The sequence below is a fragment of the Mercenaria mercenaria genome, chromosome 7 (assembly GCF_021730395.1).
Source record: "Mercenaria mercenaria strain notata chromosome 7, MADL_Memer_1, whole genome shotgun sequence".
In the NCBI taxonomy this organism is placed as follows: Eukaryota; Metazoa; Mollusca; class Bivalvia; order Venerida; family Veneridae; genus Mercenaria; species Mercenaria mercenaria.
The window spans coordinates 28954254-28970156 of record NC_069367.1 but is presented as its reverse complement, the minus strand read 5'-3'; the positions used below and the strand labels follow the sequence as shown (position 1 = coordinate 28970156).

At 34.8% G+C, this 15903-nt stretch overlaps 1 protein-coding gene across 2 annotated transcripts; it reads left to right on the top strand.

The window, feature by feature from the left end:
* The first annotated feature begins 626 nt into the window (after nt 1-626).
* On the top strand, nt 627-14730 carry LOC123554510 (uncharacterized). Of its 2 annotated transcripts, XM_053547912.1 has the most exons (11): nt 627-702; nt 2847-2892; nt 3629-4867; nt 8680-8760; nt 10180-10262; nt 11255-11323; nt 12091-12187; nt 13028-13128; nt 13557-13625; nt 13919-14054; nt 14595-14730. In XM_053547912.1, the coding sequence occupies exons 1-11, from the start codon at nt 676-678 to the stop codon at nt 14597-14599; spliced, it is 1953 nt and encodes a 650-aa protein (XP_053403887.1). In that variant the 5' UTR covers nt 627-675; the 3' UTR covers nt 14600-14730. The 2 variants fall into 2 exon arrangements, 1 of the variants encoding a protein (XP_053403887.1); XR_008371659.1 differs by lacking the exons at nt 12091-12187; nt 14595-14730.
* The last annotated feature ends 1173 nt before the right edge of the window (nt 14731-15903 follow it).

The window sequence follows — 15903 nt, the reverse complement described above, 5'->3', positions numbered from 1 at the left end:
GGTAATCATTAATTGCCAAGGAAAATTTGTCTGCAAACTTTGGTACAATTAGTAATGCTAATGGTAAAGAATGTTTTCCATTGTTCCCAATGGAGAAAGTCCGAAAGTACCAGTTGTTGGTTACCGTTGGTAACTAAATGGCAAATCCCTTGCAGATAGTTACCCAAAACAAACAATTAATCGTTTTACGGCATATTAATTTTCACCTGCGAAACTGATTCGACAATTTTCAATAAAGAAAATGTTTGAAATCTAAGAAAAAAAGAAAAAAACCTATAAAATCTTAAAGCGTTAGCATTAGTGTCAGTTGTATCAATTTAAACTACACATTTAAAAGGCACGAATATTTTTGTTGTTGTCACTCCATCGTTTTAAATGTTGTACATAAGACGTAAATCAGTAGAAAAACACTCTTATCATAGCAAGACATGACATACAGGCTATGTTTCTTTTGAGATAATGTATATTTTATAGTAATCGTAAAAAATCATGGAGACAAACGATCTGTACTTAATGAATTCAGTAATTACACAAAACGCAGTGCAATGACGTAAGTAGCTCTTATAAATGCGAAGCCATTTGTCGGGGAGCAGTATAAGATAAGTGGACCCATATAGAGAAGTATTCATTTGGACAAAATAGTTTAGTTCAGTTTACGTATCTCTGATTGTAAAAATGACCTGGCGTTTGATATTTATGTTGGTAAGTGTTCGAATTGTATATATAACTTTAACATCCCTAGCTTAGTTTTGTCGTATTGAACTTACTACATATGTATATGGGTGATAAAATACACATGGCTTTTTACTGTATTTTTTTGGTTAAAAGTCATAAAAGTTAAAAGTCATAAAACCTTATGTTTTATGAATAACGTTATCATTAGCTCATCTGATTTTTTGAAAAAAAATGATGAGTTATTGTCATCACTTGAGCGGTTGTCGGCGTCGGCGTCGGCGTCGGCGTCTGCGTCGGCGTTGCCTGGTTAAGTTTTATGTTTAGGTCAGCTTTTCTCCTAAACTATCAAAGCTATTGCTTTGAAACTTGGAATACTTGTTCACCATCATAAGCTGACCCTGTATAGCAAGAAACATAACTCCATCTTGCTTTTTGCAAGATTTATGGCCCCTTTTGTACTTAGAAAATATCAGATTTCTTGGTTAAGTTTTATGTTTAGGTCAACTTTTCTCCTAAACTATCAAAACTATTGCTTTGAAACTTGGAATACTTGTTCACCATCATAAGCAGACCCTGTACATCAAGAAACATAACTCCATCTTGCTTTTTGCAAGATTTATTGCCCCTTTTGGACTTAGAAAATCAGTTTTCTTGGTTAAGTTTTATGTTTAGGTCAGCTTTTATCCTAAACTATCAAAGCTATTGCTTTAAAACTTGCAACACTTGTTCACCATCATAAGTTGACCCTGTACAGCAAGAAACATAACTCCATCCTGCTTTTTGCAAGATTTATGGCCCCTTTTGGACTTAGAAAATATCAGATTTCTTGGTTAAGTTTTATGTTTAGGTCAACTTTTTCTCTTAAACTATCAAAGCTATTGCTTTGAAACTTGCAACACTTGTTGACCATCATAAGCTGACTCTGTACAGCAAGCAACATAACTCCATCCTGCTTTTTGCAATAATTATTGCCCCTTTTGGACTTAGAAAATCATTTTCTTGGTTGAGTATTATGTTTAAGTCAACTTTTCTCATAAACTATCAAAGCTATTGCTTTAAAACTTGCAACAGTTTTTCACCATCATAAGTGGACACTGAACATCAAGAAACATAACTCTATCCTGCTTTTTGCAAGAATGATGGCCCTTTTTAGACTTAGAAAATCATGGGTAGGACAATATTTCTATTACACAAAAAAAAATCAGATGAGCGTCAGCACCCGCAAGGCGGTGCTCTTGTTTTACATTGCTAATAAATAAACTAAATCAAACTATAATAGCAGTGAACAGGACGTTCTTGTGCACATTGTTAATTTAATAGACGAATAAGAGCGCAAAAGGTTTCATATTCTAGTATTATAATCATGCCACAATGAAAAGGATTCGATGGCCGTCCCGAAAATAGTCGTTATGAAGATGTCACATAGTCATTTTAAAGATGATCCTATTGCTTCATCTGAGAACTGTGACGAGTGTTTAAGATCCATGACTTCGGTAGATTTGCCCCTCAGCGCTATGGGTTCTAAACCCGGATGCCCGCCTATGCTGAAAGATTGTCCGATAGGACATTCGTGGTCTTCTACCATCAATAGCTGGATTTCCGCTCTGTGACTGCAAAATAAAATAGTTACAAAATATCTCCCAGTGCTATAACTTGGTGTTGTCCTTCGGAATCACAGAGTCCATTACATGCCTAACTATAATAGACCCCAGCTTTTAAAAGCCAGTGTTAGCAATAATGATAGGCGTTGGAAAGGTCATTACCTCTCAAAATAGACAAGGTCAAAGTCCGCTACAATTTCGCTTTGTCGCGTTCCATACTTCCAATTAAGGATCTTGTTATTCATTTTTTGAAATTGTATCTGTGTGACTTAAAACCAGATAAAACGAACGAACGATTGAACGAACGAACAAACTAGTTATCGTATATACTGTATGTTTTGTGTCTCCGAATCCAGCGCCCCCTTTGTTTAATTGCAATATTCTGATTATCATTGATTAATTAGTAGAAAAGAAGTACTAGTATCCATTTTGTCTGAGGTAGAATCGTGTAATTCGTTAATCATAACACATCAGCATTTACATTTATATATATATTTAAAGAAAATACTTCTACACATCTCTTAAATTTTGGCATTGTTTTGTACTTCTAATGGCCATGTTTTGTTTCAGTTGGTATTGGTAATACCAAACGTGTTGTGCGGGCAATGTAAATCCAGTAAGTATGATACTTAATCAAACTGCCTTATTTGAAAAAACGTTAACATACTATATATTATGGTTCCATATATATGACTTTATCCGACATGAACAGGGAAATACTAAAGGTACAAAATTTGGTTAAAGCTATTGAAAAATATGAAGTGAAAAGAAAGTTTGTTTCTTTTGCATATACACTGTATATAAGATTAAATATCTTTCAGCCGTAAACACTAGATCTTACATTTTCACGAGTGACTATACCACTAATGGAAGTTAGATTACATGCAATGTTCACGTGGTGAAAGACATTTCAATCATACATTGAAACAAACAAAACTGTCTATATATTTTGAAAATTAGAGTGTTTTCACCTTTAACCTGCTGCCGGCAAGTGATTTTACCTTTGCGACCAGTGCAGACCATGATCAGCCTGTACAGACGACCAACAGGCTGATCATGGTCTGCACTGTCCGCTATTTCGTCTGTAAATTTTCAGTGAGCACCCGTTTAAACTGAATGATGGACCAGTCCATTATAGAACTTAAGCAGGGTAAAGGTTAATTACTGCTTAAATATGCAGTCGATTTTACAGTTATACGAACAAGCCTTTGGTATCACAGTCTTAAAAGAGGTTTTATTTAAGTAAAATAAGCTTGACTGCCCTGCCGGTTTGCTATGTTTTAGTAAATTAACCCGGTAGAGAGTGTTCCGATCTATGAAGAAAATAGCATGGAATGATTTTGTTTATTCAGGTACACATGGAAAAGAATTTGTGTTTGGGATTTTAGACATGGTTGATGAGTCTTTCCATGGTAGCAGCAGCATAGTAGCCATAGATATTACGAATGTCTCACCAGTAGATACAAGAGTACATTTGCAAATACCATACTTCAATAATAACACGTATTTCAACATTTTGCGCGGTCAAAAGAAAACAATAGAAATAGATCCTCGAATACAGAAAGACAGGACTTTTGTTGACAAACGTGCTATCAAAATTTTATCCGATAATGAAATAAGTGTGATAGTGACTAATGCATTCAACCCAGGTGCTGTCATTGAGACATACAGTATTTTGCCAGTTAAGGCGCTCGGAAATAGGTATATTATATCGAGCTTCGCGAGTGGTTATTCATACAGGAACAGAGGTAGCGTTCTTCTAGTTTCTGGAGTGTACGACAACACACATGTTACGCTCTACAACCATACAAGCACAATATACGCAACTACAGTCAATTCAAGTGACGTATTTCAATATCTATGCCCTAACACCTGTGACATGACCGGGCTAAAAGTAATTTCTGATAAAAATGTGTTTGTGGTAAGTGGATCAACATTTGTATATTATTCCCCCGGTTATGACTGTTTAGGTGCTGCTATGATTCCAACATCAGCCTGGTCAAACAAATATATTGTACCTCCAGTTCTTCCAGGAGGACCTTTCGTGATCCGATTGTTGTCAGAGCATTCTCTGTTAAATGCAACTATCGCGAATTCCAGTAAAACGATCTTCACAAACGCCTCACACACAGCGAATTATTTTCAAAACGAACCTGTTGTTATCGTCGCCGATCAGTCGTTTACAGTAACACAGTATGGCATGAGTAAATCCGGTAGCAGCTTTTATGTTGATGAAGCATTCATGGCAGTTGTGCCAGGCATTGACCAGTACCTACCCGCTTACATCTTTACAGTACCAAAGGGGTATTACAATGTGACGTATTACGTTGCTGTCATTGTGCCAAAAACACACAAAGATGGTGTGTTATTCGATGGTATTCCAAGACAATCATACAGATATTCGATTACGTACCTGAATGTTCCTGCGCCTCTAGATGATTATGTCATCCTAACATTTCAAGTTGACTCCGGTTTCCACCATTTTCAGCAAACATTTCCTACAGGGAATTTTGGTTTGTTTGTGTACGGATTAGGTATTTATCGCGGGACTAGACTAGGCAACGGATTCTACGCTGGATTTAATTTGAAAGGTATATCGTCTGTACTCTCGTAGCTTTATTTTATGTAAACATATATCAGTCGTGGAGGGTGTTTCTCTAGACTCTTTGTCTACATAAAGTGGCATTAGATTGGAAGCAGTTAATTTTTCAGATGGGATGTTGAAACTCGTTTGAACGAAATGACAACACTTTAGATTTCATTGCTGCCAATTTAGACATAGGCAGAAGACATGTTGTGGGGAGAAAATGTTTAAATTTTGAGATGTCTTAGTTGTATGTGTTTAGGTAACGAAATATGTAAAGGACTGTTTAAAGAGAAGTATTCATATAACAGTCAGCTCTGTGAAGCAAATGAAATCAGCTTAGTACATCTCTTTAAACAATCCTTAACAAACTGCATACCTGAACATCTGCAATGTCTTCTCAAACATTTAAATTTTCCCACTCACAAAATAAGCGGTATCTAGATTTAAAAAAATACAACAACTTAAGTGACGCCATTTCGTTTATGAGTTTCAAAATCCCATCCCGAAAATTGACTGCTCCCAATCCAAGATCCAAGACAAAGAAGGAAAAATGTGGTATGGAGAGACACTCTTCACTACTCATATACTTTTGGAATATATCGTATTTTCCATCAGAATCAGTTCAGACATTCTTTCTGAGCCTGATAAAAATGCTGCAAGTTTTAGCATGACTTTCGTCGTATAAGCACCTTTGAACCAGACTTCATTTATATGAATAGAAATGAACCAGACTTTAATCCAGGTGCAAGAATACAGCTAACACTTTTTATGGGAACTTGTGTGAGACGTGTAAGTCATTCGCCCATACAATGAACCTGTAAACTTTTGTAATTCAAATACTCATCATCTTTTTGTAGTATCGCGTTTAGACAATTCCATCAAAATGACATCTGGTTTTTGATATATTTAGAATTTTAAAGACTGAAATTAGACACTGAAATTTACGGTTTGATAACACTGATATCCTTCAGGCACCAGTCTGTAGCTTATGTAAGCGTTATAACGTTTCATGCACTTTAGAGGTAGGAACAACATTTATTGCCGCGATTGTGTGAACAGGGACTGACAAAATCATTGTTTTGCCATGAGTATAAGTTTTGTCTGATCTGGGAATAAGTTTTGTCTGATCTGGGAATAAATAAAAACGGGTTTGACCATAAATGTTCCCCGTTTGAAATGAGGCAAAATTTGCCAGTTCAGAATTATCGTACATTTTAACTACCTGTAGTTTTAAACTTCCCGACTAAAATTCAAATGTCGATTAACAATGTGTACATATGAGACTATATGTGTATTCTTTCCAAATAATAAATTACATATAAAGTGCAATAGTAAGATTACATAAATTAATGAATCTCTTTTGGCGCTTGCTTGGAATGTCCATGAAGTTAAAACTTGTTCATTGACACTTACACGCTAATATTTTTCAGAATTGCAAAGGATATACAGCGTTTGAGTGTTTTAATAGATTTGATGAAAGATTATGACTATTTCTACTCTTACCTGAAATTGTTACATTATTGTCTGCTACGTGAATTAACAATCATCAAATACAAACTTGTTATTTTTAAAAGTTGGTAGAAGTTACCTTTATGTGAACCGAGTGACATATTCCCCTACCCCGTGCCCCAAACTTGCATATAAAGTTCATGAAAATATGGTGGCTGATTTCTGCCATTTCGTGTGTTCGTGTCGGCAAGGCGAAATGTCCAAATAACGAAAACACGAATGGTCGAAATAATGCTTATTTGTCGTGTGCTCGCCTTTCGACTTTCGAGGCGAATACACGAAGTAACGAAACATTGAAGGCGAAATAACTAAATTTCAGACGCGAACAAACGAACTTTTGTATTAATCACTTTTCGTGTCGGCGGGTATTAAAACTTCGTTATTTCGCCTTCAATGTTTCGTTACTTCAAAGTTTGTATTTGATGTTTGTTAATTCACGTAGCAGACAATAATGTAACAATTTTAGGTAAGAGTAGAAATAGTCATATTCTTTCATCAAATCTATTAAAACACTCAAAAGCTGTATATCCTTTGCAATTCTGAAAAATATTAGCGTGTAAGTGTCCATGAACAAGTTTTAACTTCATGGACATTCCAGGTTTCGTTTTGGGGAGGCTGCGACTTTGGTACGTGGCGTTCCCTGTTTGATATTTGTCTTTGTTTTTTCGTGTATTCGCCTCGGAAGGCAAAAGGCGAACACACGAAAATTAAGCTGTTTTCGACCTTTCGTTACTTCGACCCGTCGACACGAACACACGACAGATGTTTCTTGTAGGGTCTGCCTTAATACACTATAATAATGGCTCAAAATGGGGCGTAATGTATACGAATTTTATACCAGAACTGAATCACTTGAAGAATAACATGTTTTATTGCATATGAAACATTTTCTATCATAAATTGAGAAAAAAATTTACAAATGGTAAAACACATTATCTAGATAGCATTCAAAGTTCAGGTCGGCGTAATGATATGCCCAGTAAGACTGACAGAAGCTTAATGTATGTACAAATTTAATACTAGCGATAAAATATCTACACAATGGCATCTTTTATGGGATATAAATCATTATCTTTCGTTTTAGGACAAATATTATTTTATAAATGGTAAAACACATTATTTAGATAGCATGTTCATTTCAGCAGCCTACCGGAAAGCGAATACACGAAAGGTCGAAATTGTACATTTGTCGTGTATTTGCGTCGGCGGGTCGAAGTAACGAAATGTCGAAAGGTCGAAAACTGCTTATTTCTCGTTTGTTCGCCTTCCGACTTTCGAGGCAAATACACGAAGACACGACAAAAGAAGGGCGACAACACGAAGTTTTGATACCCGCCGACACGAAAAGTGATTTATATAAAAGTTCGTGTGTTCGCCTCTGAAATTTCGTTATTTCGCCTTCAATGTTTCGTTACTTCGTGTATTCGCCTCGAATGCCAAAAGGCGAACACACGACAATAAGCAGTTATCGACCTTTTGTGTGTTCATGTCTTGACATTTCGACCCGCCTGACACGAACTCGTATGCATTATTTCGACCTTTCGTGTTTTCGTTACTTCGATATTTCGCCATCGCCGACACGAACACACGAAATGGCTGAACCCAGCCACCATATATAATAATTCTGAAAATACAAACATAATACAACTATACTGCAAGATGACAAGTGTATAAATTAGACAAATGTATAAATTAGGCTCTCCCTGAATCAATATGAATTCACAACTTCATGTGCTAAGTTAATCGGTAAATCTCTTTTAAGAAAAAGATAAATAACTATGTTACACTGGAGAAACAAAGTGTGGTCAAAACTTAACTAAATGCATCAAGTAATGTATATACTGCTGCTTTAAATCATTTTTTTAGATATTAAACACATTGTCTTAGCCTAATATATGTCACTTTCAATTTGTAACTGGATACTTGTATTTTCATGTTTTATGCAAAGTATCAAAACAATTAAAACACAAAAGGATACAGTTATTCTATGGTTGGTCTTTAAATCTTTGTAGGATTTGACTGACGGGTTTAACTGAAATATTGAGTGAAACTGGTCGCTAGTAAATAGATAATACTGTGGCGGAGCTATCATGTAACTTTTATATAGATACAACTGTATATAGAAATATATCTATGTATAACTAACCAGCTAATGTACATTCAAATAGACATTGTCGCTCAATCTGACGTGTGCATGACTCTGTGTTCTCACTGAATAGTTCAGTATAAGTCAATTATCACAGCTAATCTTCCTTATGACCGTTATCCATTTTAGTTTTTGAAGGATTAAAACAATCTCAATTACAGGTGAATGTTTGACTCCCGCCTCTACCACGAAGACGTCGCTTGAAACAACAACGGTATCAACAAATACGTCTAGCTCTACAGGTATGGCTAAACCTAGTAATGGTAACATTTAACTATATTTCGAGGAAGAATTAATTCGAACTAAGAAATAATATATCGCAGAACTATGTTTTAGTATATAGAAACAATACAATGAGGTTATACGCTTGTGGACTGATTTCACGAGGGCGTAACCCAAGTGAATTATTCACGTGTCGTATAACCGATAACCGTAAACAAGTAGATTAAACAGGGGAGCACTATTTCATGATGAATGTATGGAGCCAAATATAGTAAGATGACGTGACGCCAACGCGTAACAGTGTTTCAAGTGTGTCTAACTACGGGAAGTTACACGTCCGGCAGAATAACTTGGGGGTGCGTAGACGTGTAACACCTGTATGTTATGATATTTCTATTTTGAAACGTATTTTATAAAGAGTAGTAGATAAAATGTCGTAGCAGGTGACATCAAATTTCCGAGTTTTAAAGGTGGATAATCAGATTTTGGCCATGTAACGGATTTGTTTGAAACTTTAATGTCTGATCATTTACACCCATTTATGTTCTCTTAACGCTTAATACAAGTTAGATTTTCACTGGAGGTATTTTTAAAATTTAATTTTCCTATCCTGGTTGCCCAACCAAGATGGAGTTAATTTATCATAAGTATAAATTTGATAAACATACTTTGCCTAAGGAAAGGTATAAATATTAGACATATTGTAATATATTTGTAAAATATTTGCATTAACAATTATGTATTTAGTTGTTATTCATTAGAAACGCAAGTTTGAAAAAATATTATTATCTCCCTTTGTCTATCTTGGTTGCGCAACCAAGATAGATTGGAAATAAATGAATTCAGAACATACACACAGTTTTAAAGCTTACCTTTTGGTTAGGATTGTTAAATACTTAATATGTCTATCAAATGCAAATGTAAAACTAGAAATTGTATCGAAATAAGAAGAAATTTCCAGCTTTTTAAATACTTTCATATTAAAGGGGAGTAATTACAAAATTTTATAAAAATTAATAAAATATACATTTCCAATAGGAATCTATCTCTATGTAATGGGTCTTTTGTTCCTTAAATAAATCTCTACCAGAATATACAAAAAGTAAAAAATGTCATAAAATGTTGTTTAAATATGATTGACCACCTTTAACAAAAACTGATTTTCTAGCAAGGGGAAAGAAATAAACAACTCTAATGCTTAGACGTATATGCTTCTAAAGAAACATGTATTTGTTGAGAAAGATAAAGCACGTTTTAGCTTAGGTTAGAACAGTTGTTCACGTTTTATTTGGACAATTGTGTTACATTCAACTCATTTTATTTAACAAGTAAAATAGCACTGCAAAAGGAAATATTACTGTATGTCTATAATAAAATAATTACTTTTATGTTTACAAATTGATTCACCTAGTACTACAAACAGATATTGTCTTACACAGGTAGTGGTCAGTTGTGCTTCGTTTGTGCGGACCTCAGTCACATTGACCTTTGTGATAGAGTCGAGCGGTGTAATCAAAACGAGGTTCGTTTTTCTTCATTGCATTTATTGTGAGATACATTACTGTCAATGACTTGCATCATGATAAGCACGAGTCCAGCAGCCGAAATATTCAGCGACTTTAGAAGCGTCATATTTTTGCTGCATATTTCGTTTTATGCAAAGATAATAATCATTTCATTATTTATGCATTTACTCTTCTTAGTATAATGCAAACTAACAAAGGATATAAAGTCCTCTAGCGTTAGTATGTCGAAAATATCGGACTTATGGGAAGTTTTTACGCGACGACAGCGTAAAATGACTACTCAAAGTAGCGCCACGCACCCGATATGAAATTTAAACGTCAGTTTTATTAATTTATAAATGGCAAGTTAAGTGGATCTTAGCATGACCAAATCTGTAGAGTCGCTTATCATATAGGCCTACGTCAATGCAATAAAACGACGACAGTACAACATTGCGGTCAATTAATCGGTTATTGTTCCCACTTTTGGTTATTAGTACGGACATATGCACTACTTTATTAACATTTTATAGTAACGTATATGATAGTGATAATACTGGCGTCTTAGGCCCTATTGAAAGAACACTTAGTCTCTTAGCATGTCAATGCAGCTTACAATGAAGCTCATCAGATCAGAAGAAGAAATACCATGCGATAACTTTAAAATATTTAGCGCTTGTATTATGATAACTAGACTTATGCAGAGGTACAAATAACCGTCTTTCTGAGAAAATGCAAAGAAAACTTCATCATTCATTCGACCGCCATGGCAGTAACATGTAGCTAGACCCAAAATATTTTAGCTCTCTTCGGTCAATAGCAATACAAACTTAACTGAAGTATATACTCGTAAGTGGTAATAATAAAATACGCAGTGTATTATATTGCTCTTGTATATGATTCCAATAAATACACTGACGTCTTACCGATGTTGACATACCAGTGTTGTGAGATTTTTGTTTGTCTCCACGAAAGCAAATAAATATGATCAGAATGTTGTCATATGCAGGTATGCTACCTAGAAAGATATGTGAAATCGGGGCATACAAAATATAGATCAGGATGCATGGATACTCGAGTAAGTAATTTTTAGCCTGCTAATTGTCTAAAATGGACTGGTATATCATTTAACTTTGGCAGTAACATTTATTGTTTGAAGGGGTGTTCACTGAACATTTACAGACTCATTAGCAAACAGTGCGGACGTGTAGGCTGATATTGGTCTGCACTGGTCGCAAAGGCAATATTACTGGCCGCCAGCAGGGTTAGTAATTTCTCAAACATAAGATAGTAGAAGTAGAATCCTTTGAAATATTAAGCACTGCAAACGAAACAGGATGCAAATAAGCTAATATTAGTGATCAAATACTTCTACTTGATAATTTATTTTAAGTCTAGACTTTAAGGGCAGGCTAGACATGTTCCAAGACAGAAATCAATCCCTCCGATTGTAATGGGAAGGTATCTCGGTGTCTAACACACCATAAAATAGAAACTGTAGATTGGTCAATCGCCTAACATGTTCTTTACGATGTTTGCACTGTTTTCTTTTTTCAGCTTTCCGAAAATTTGATTAAAATATATGCTATGTTTGATTTTCCGTATTTTATATATTACATTCCCACGGTATTCCGAGTGTACAAGACTTTTAGGTCTGTGTTGTATATTTTTCTGGTAATAAAGAGATTTCTTTTAATAAATTCTGTGATATCACGATAGACCCCGCGAGAAGTTCGGGGATCTTAATTAAAGTTTCGATGAAATTAGCTTCGAAAGCTGTTTCTTTTTCTTTTTTGGGGGCTTAATTTTGGGAAGCAATGATAACATATTTACTTTTCTCCGTAGACCTGCCAAACAAACGAAGATAAATATTCCCAGTCTGATGACATTTGTTTTGAATGTTGCCATTCAAACTACTGTAACAACAAAGGATGTGGAGAAGGTTGTATAGTTTATTATAGAATTATTTATAATGATTTAAAAGGAGAGGACTTAAGTCTTTAACTTACTTTTTCTGTTTGGATTTCTATTACGTATCATAGATACGCAGAAAATGTATATGACAAAACCTTCGTGTCTATGTATGTAACCTCAGATTAGATTTGATGTACAGTACATTTCGGGCTTATATACATGTACATGCAAGATGTCACATTTAAACGTGCCAAACATATTAGTGAACCATTTTATAGAAAGTCTGATACATCAAACATTTGATATGTACTAAATAGATTAATAAATAAATATTAAAGAAACTGTTCCTTATCACAGATTAAGCTGGAGTCCGTGAGTTGGAAATCCCGTTATTTTGGATTGCATATATATTTGGCGCAAGAAATCAGCTGAGAATTGTCAAAACTAAGAGGCATCAGAACAAACTGCCTGTATTAAACTCAAAAATCTTTACAATTATTAGTAAAAAAGTAAAACAATGATACTGTTTCATGGGTGAGATGTTTTGTGATTGTTAAACATGTTTATTTTTATTTTATTTTTTCTGTTTTTTTTGTTGTTGTTATTTCGGTTGTAGATTGTGAGAGGCGGTAGAAGATGGGGGCGGGGTAGGAGTTTCCGACTTGGCCACGCTCCATATACCTGCGGTGGACAGTAGAGGAATTAGATTACGCGTCGTTTGGTCAAAAATGCTAATTGTAATTATCGAATGTATTTGATACAAAATCCACAAGTAACATCAACAGTACAACAAAAAATTGTAAGGAAATTTTAAACAGCGAAAATAATAAAACATGCAAATGACATTTTTTCTTACTCAAAATTTCAGATATACCTGACAGAGATAGTCGTGGGCCTATATGTTTCGACTGTGAACACGTATCTTCGCCTGAGGAGTGTTTCGAAGTTTTCCCATGCAATTCTGATCAGGTATACTCGTACTTTCTGTGTCTATCTAAATTGCTATCGAATGCAAGAAAAAAACATTTTACTTTATAAAGGAAAATATAAGAAAATTAAGCATTTTTCCCTTAGCAATTGTTTTGAAAATTAATGTCGCATAAGGTGATTCCACGAATAAGACGAACCGAATGTGTAAATTAAATTAATGACACTGCCATCCAGTCTATTATGAATGCTAATTCATATATTAGTGTATTTGTATCTTTTCTGCAAATTTCACCAAAACAATAGCTTAACCGTGAATATGAAATAAATGTTCATTAGTTTATTTTTTTCAAAACATGAAATAGTTTTGAAATAGAATTGCATTTTGCGACATGAAAGTCTGTACATGCACTTATAAAATGTCATAAGACGATTATCATCTAAAAATTTATAAATTTAAATTTTACCAGGTTTGCAGAATAGAGGAGTACAAATGGTTTGGACATTCAAATTTCAGGATGGGCTGTGGACATGGAGTGGTAATATAAGATTTAAAAATCACAAACTTATTTGTCTGAAAAAACAACAACAAGAAGAAATATGGGTTGTCTGAAAAGAAATAAATTGTTTAATTTGCATGAGAATGCTATTCTTTAAAGAGCAGAAATCTATCTGAAGTTTTTACAATTTAGTTCGTATAGACATACGTAAATATATTGAGGTAAATGTGTTTGCACGACTGACAGGACCAGATAAGAAAAATGTAGGTCAATCTCCGTCTTAAAACGTGTTTTGTTTGGTCAAGCATGCCATGTACTAGTATAAATTTCAGTGTGACCCTGTAACAGAAACAAGAAGGCTCGGGCTAAAGCGAGCAACACCTGTATGTCAGTCTTGCTGTACGGACGATTTCTGTAACAGAAATTGTACAGCTGCCCTGGCAGGTCAAGGTGGATCCGTCATTGTAGGTAAGACTATAGGCCTTATTGATTATGATGATCTGTTATTTTTATATGCTAGTAGCTCATAACTCGGTAAAAACTGAATGTTTGACTTTGCATACAATTTCAATGCTATCATGGTTTAACAAATTCATGCAGAGGTTTATTTTTTTGCTATTAAATGTACCGATTACAAGTCACTTTACAGTTTTGTACTAGAATAAAAGAGAAACTCCTTTGAAATCAATAATCCTCCTTCAAAGCCTTTGAAATGTTAATACAAAGTAGCTCTTTCTCTGGCTAGAAGTAAAATGTTCATAAATCAGAATATTAAGAAGAGGATAATTTCCTCATTTGTTTTTATCGTAATTTGATAAATTCCATGGACAAACTATCTGTATTAACTGTATAAGTATGACCTCACCATATCAAAAGTTGTCAGTTTTGAACTAAGATAAGATAAAAAAAATAACGAAACTTACCAATGCGGGCTTCGTGTACTAATATGACAGAATGGTATTTTGTCACAAAGTTCAAATTTTAATACATTTTTTCTTTTAATTTTAGGATGAGAGGCAGAGTGTTACGGATGGTAAAAGTTATGAGTATTCATCTGAACGAGCCTCAAGCTTTGTTGTGTATCGTTTGAATATCATCTTGTTACTTTTACCCACTGTACATAAACCTATGGCAAAGACTTGAATATTGTTGTTACTTTTAGTTTTTCTCCAACCTTATCGTGCTTTTGTTTTTCTCACAGTCTTTAGATTAAGATGTCACCACTTGGCATTGTCTCCCGATCTGCATTTGATTGGATAATACTCACATTATTGTATAATCTTAGCCTAATTCTGAACGGCTGACTACTCCACTCCTATTGTAAATACTAACTGAATATCGAACAGTGCAGACCATGGTTGATGGTCGCAGAGGCAAAATCACTTACCGCTAGCAGGCTAAAGGTTAATTCGTTGTGGTACGAACTTGAACTACAAATTTTGATGATAACTTGGTAAACATTTTTAGAAGTAAAGTTAGATTGTTTTTGATACTCTGCGCCATAGTTATTTTTTCAATTTCATTCCGAAGTTTCAACATGATTATGTTGAGACACGTGGTATGTTTGATGTCCAACGCTTGTACAGTTGGATGCTACGCGTTCCTCTTCGAGTAAATCTGACAGCACTGATGGAAGTGGTCATTACAAACAGTTATCAAAACCTACTAGGTAAATTGCTCTGTACGTACTGTTTCGTCTGGCCCTTGTTAGATTTTTTTTCTTTTTGTACAAGGTCATTTAGTACATGCGTATTTTGTTTGATAGGTCCCGAATCCCAAGACGGTCCTTGATTGTTTTTTCTTACGTGTGTGGGTGCGTTTGTAAGCTTGTGAGTCTATAACGGTGCCCTACTGTTTTCTTATGTGTTGCTTGTTCGTTTTTCTATGTTATTCAGTTGATCATCGTTGTGTTTATCTTTGTTACATGAGTGTCTGCGCTATTGTGATTTACGTTGTAGTGCGGCTGTTTTTAAAGAACATGGCATTCCCTTGTATATTCGTCCTTGTTCAACTTTCCCCTTTGGATTCCTCCTCCACCCCCGACCCCATTTCGCACCTTACCATTTCCTTCCCCTTTATAAATATTTAGCTTATATTGATATGTACTTGTTGGATGTTGTGGGCCTACTATGTAAATGCGTTGCTCTGGGGCTGTGTTTTTGGTGCTCTGTGCTTCCGAGAACTCTACCCTTACCTATTATCTTTTGTTTTACATATATTTGCAGCAGCATTTCTCTGTTGTTTACATACAGTGTCGGATTCGCTTGACTAGTATCACAGAGGTTCCAAGGCGATGCCAAAATGTGTTTTGCAATGT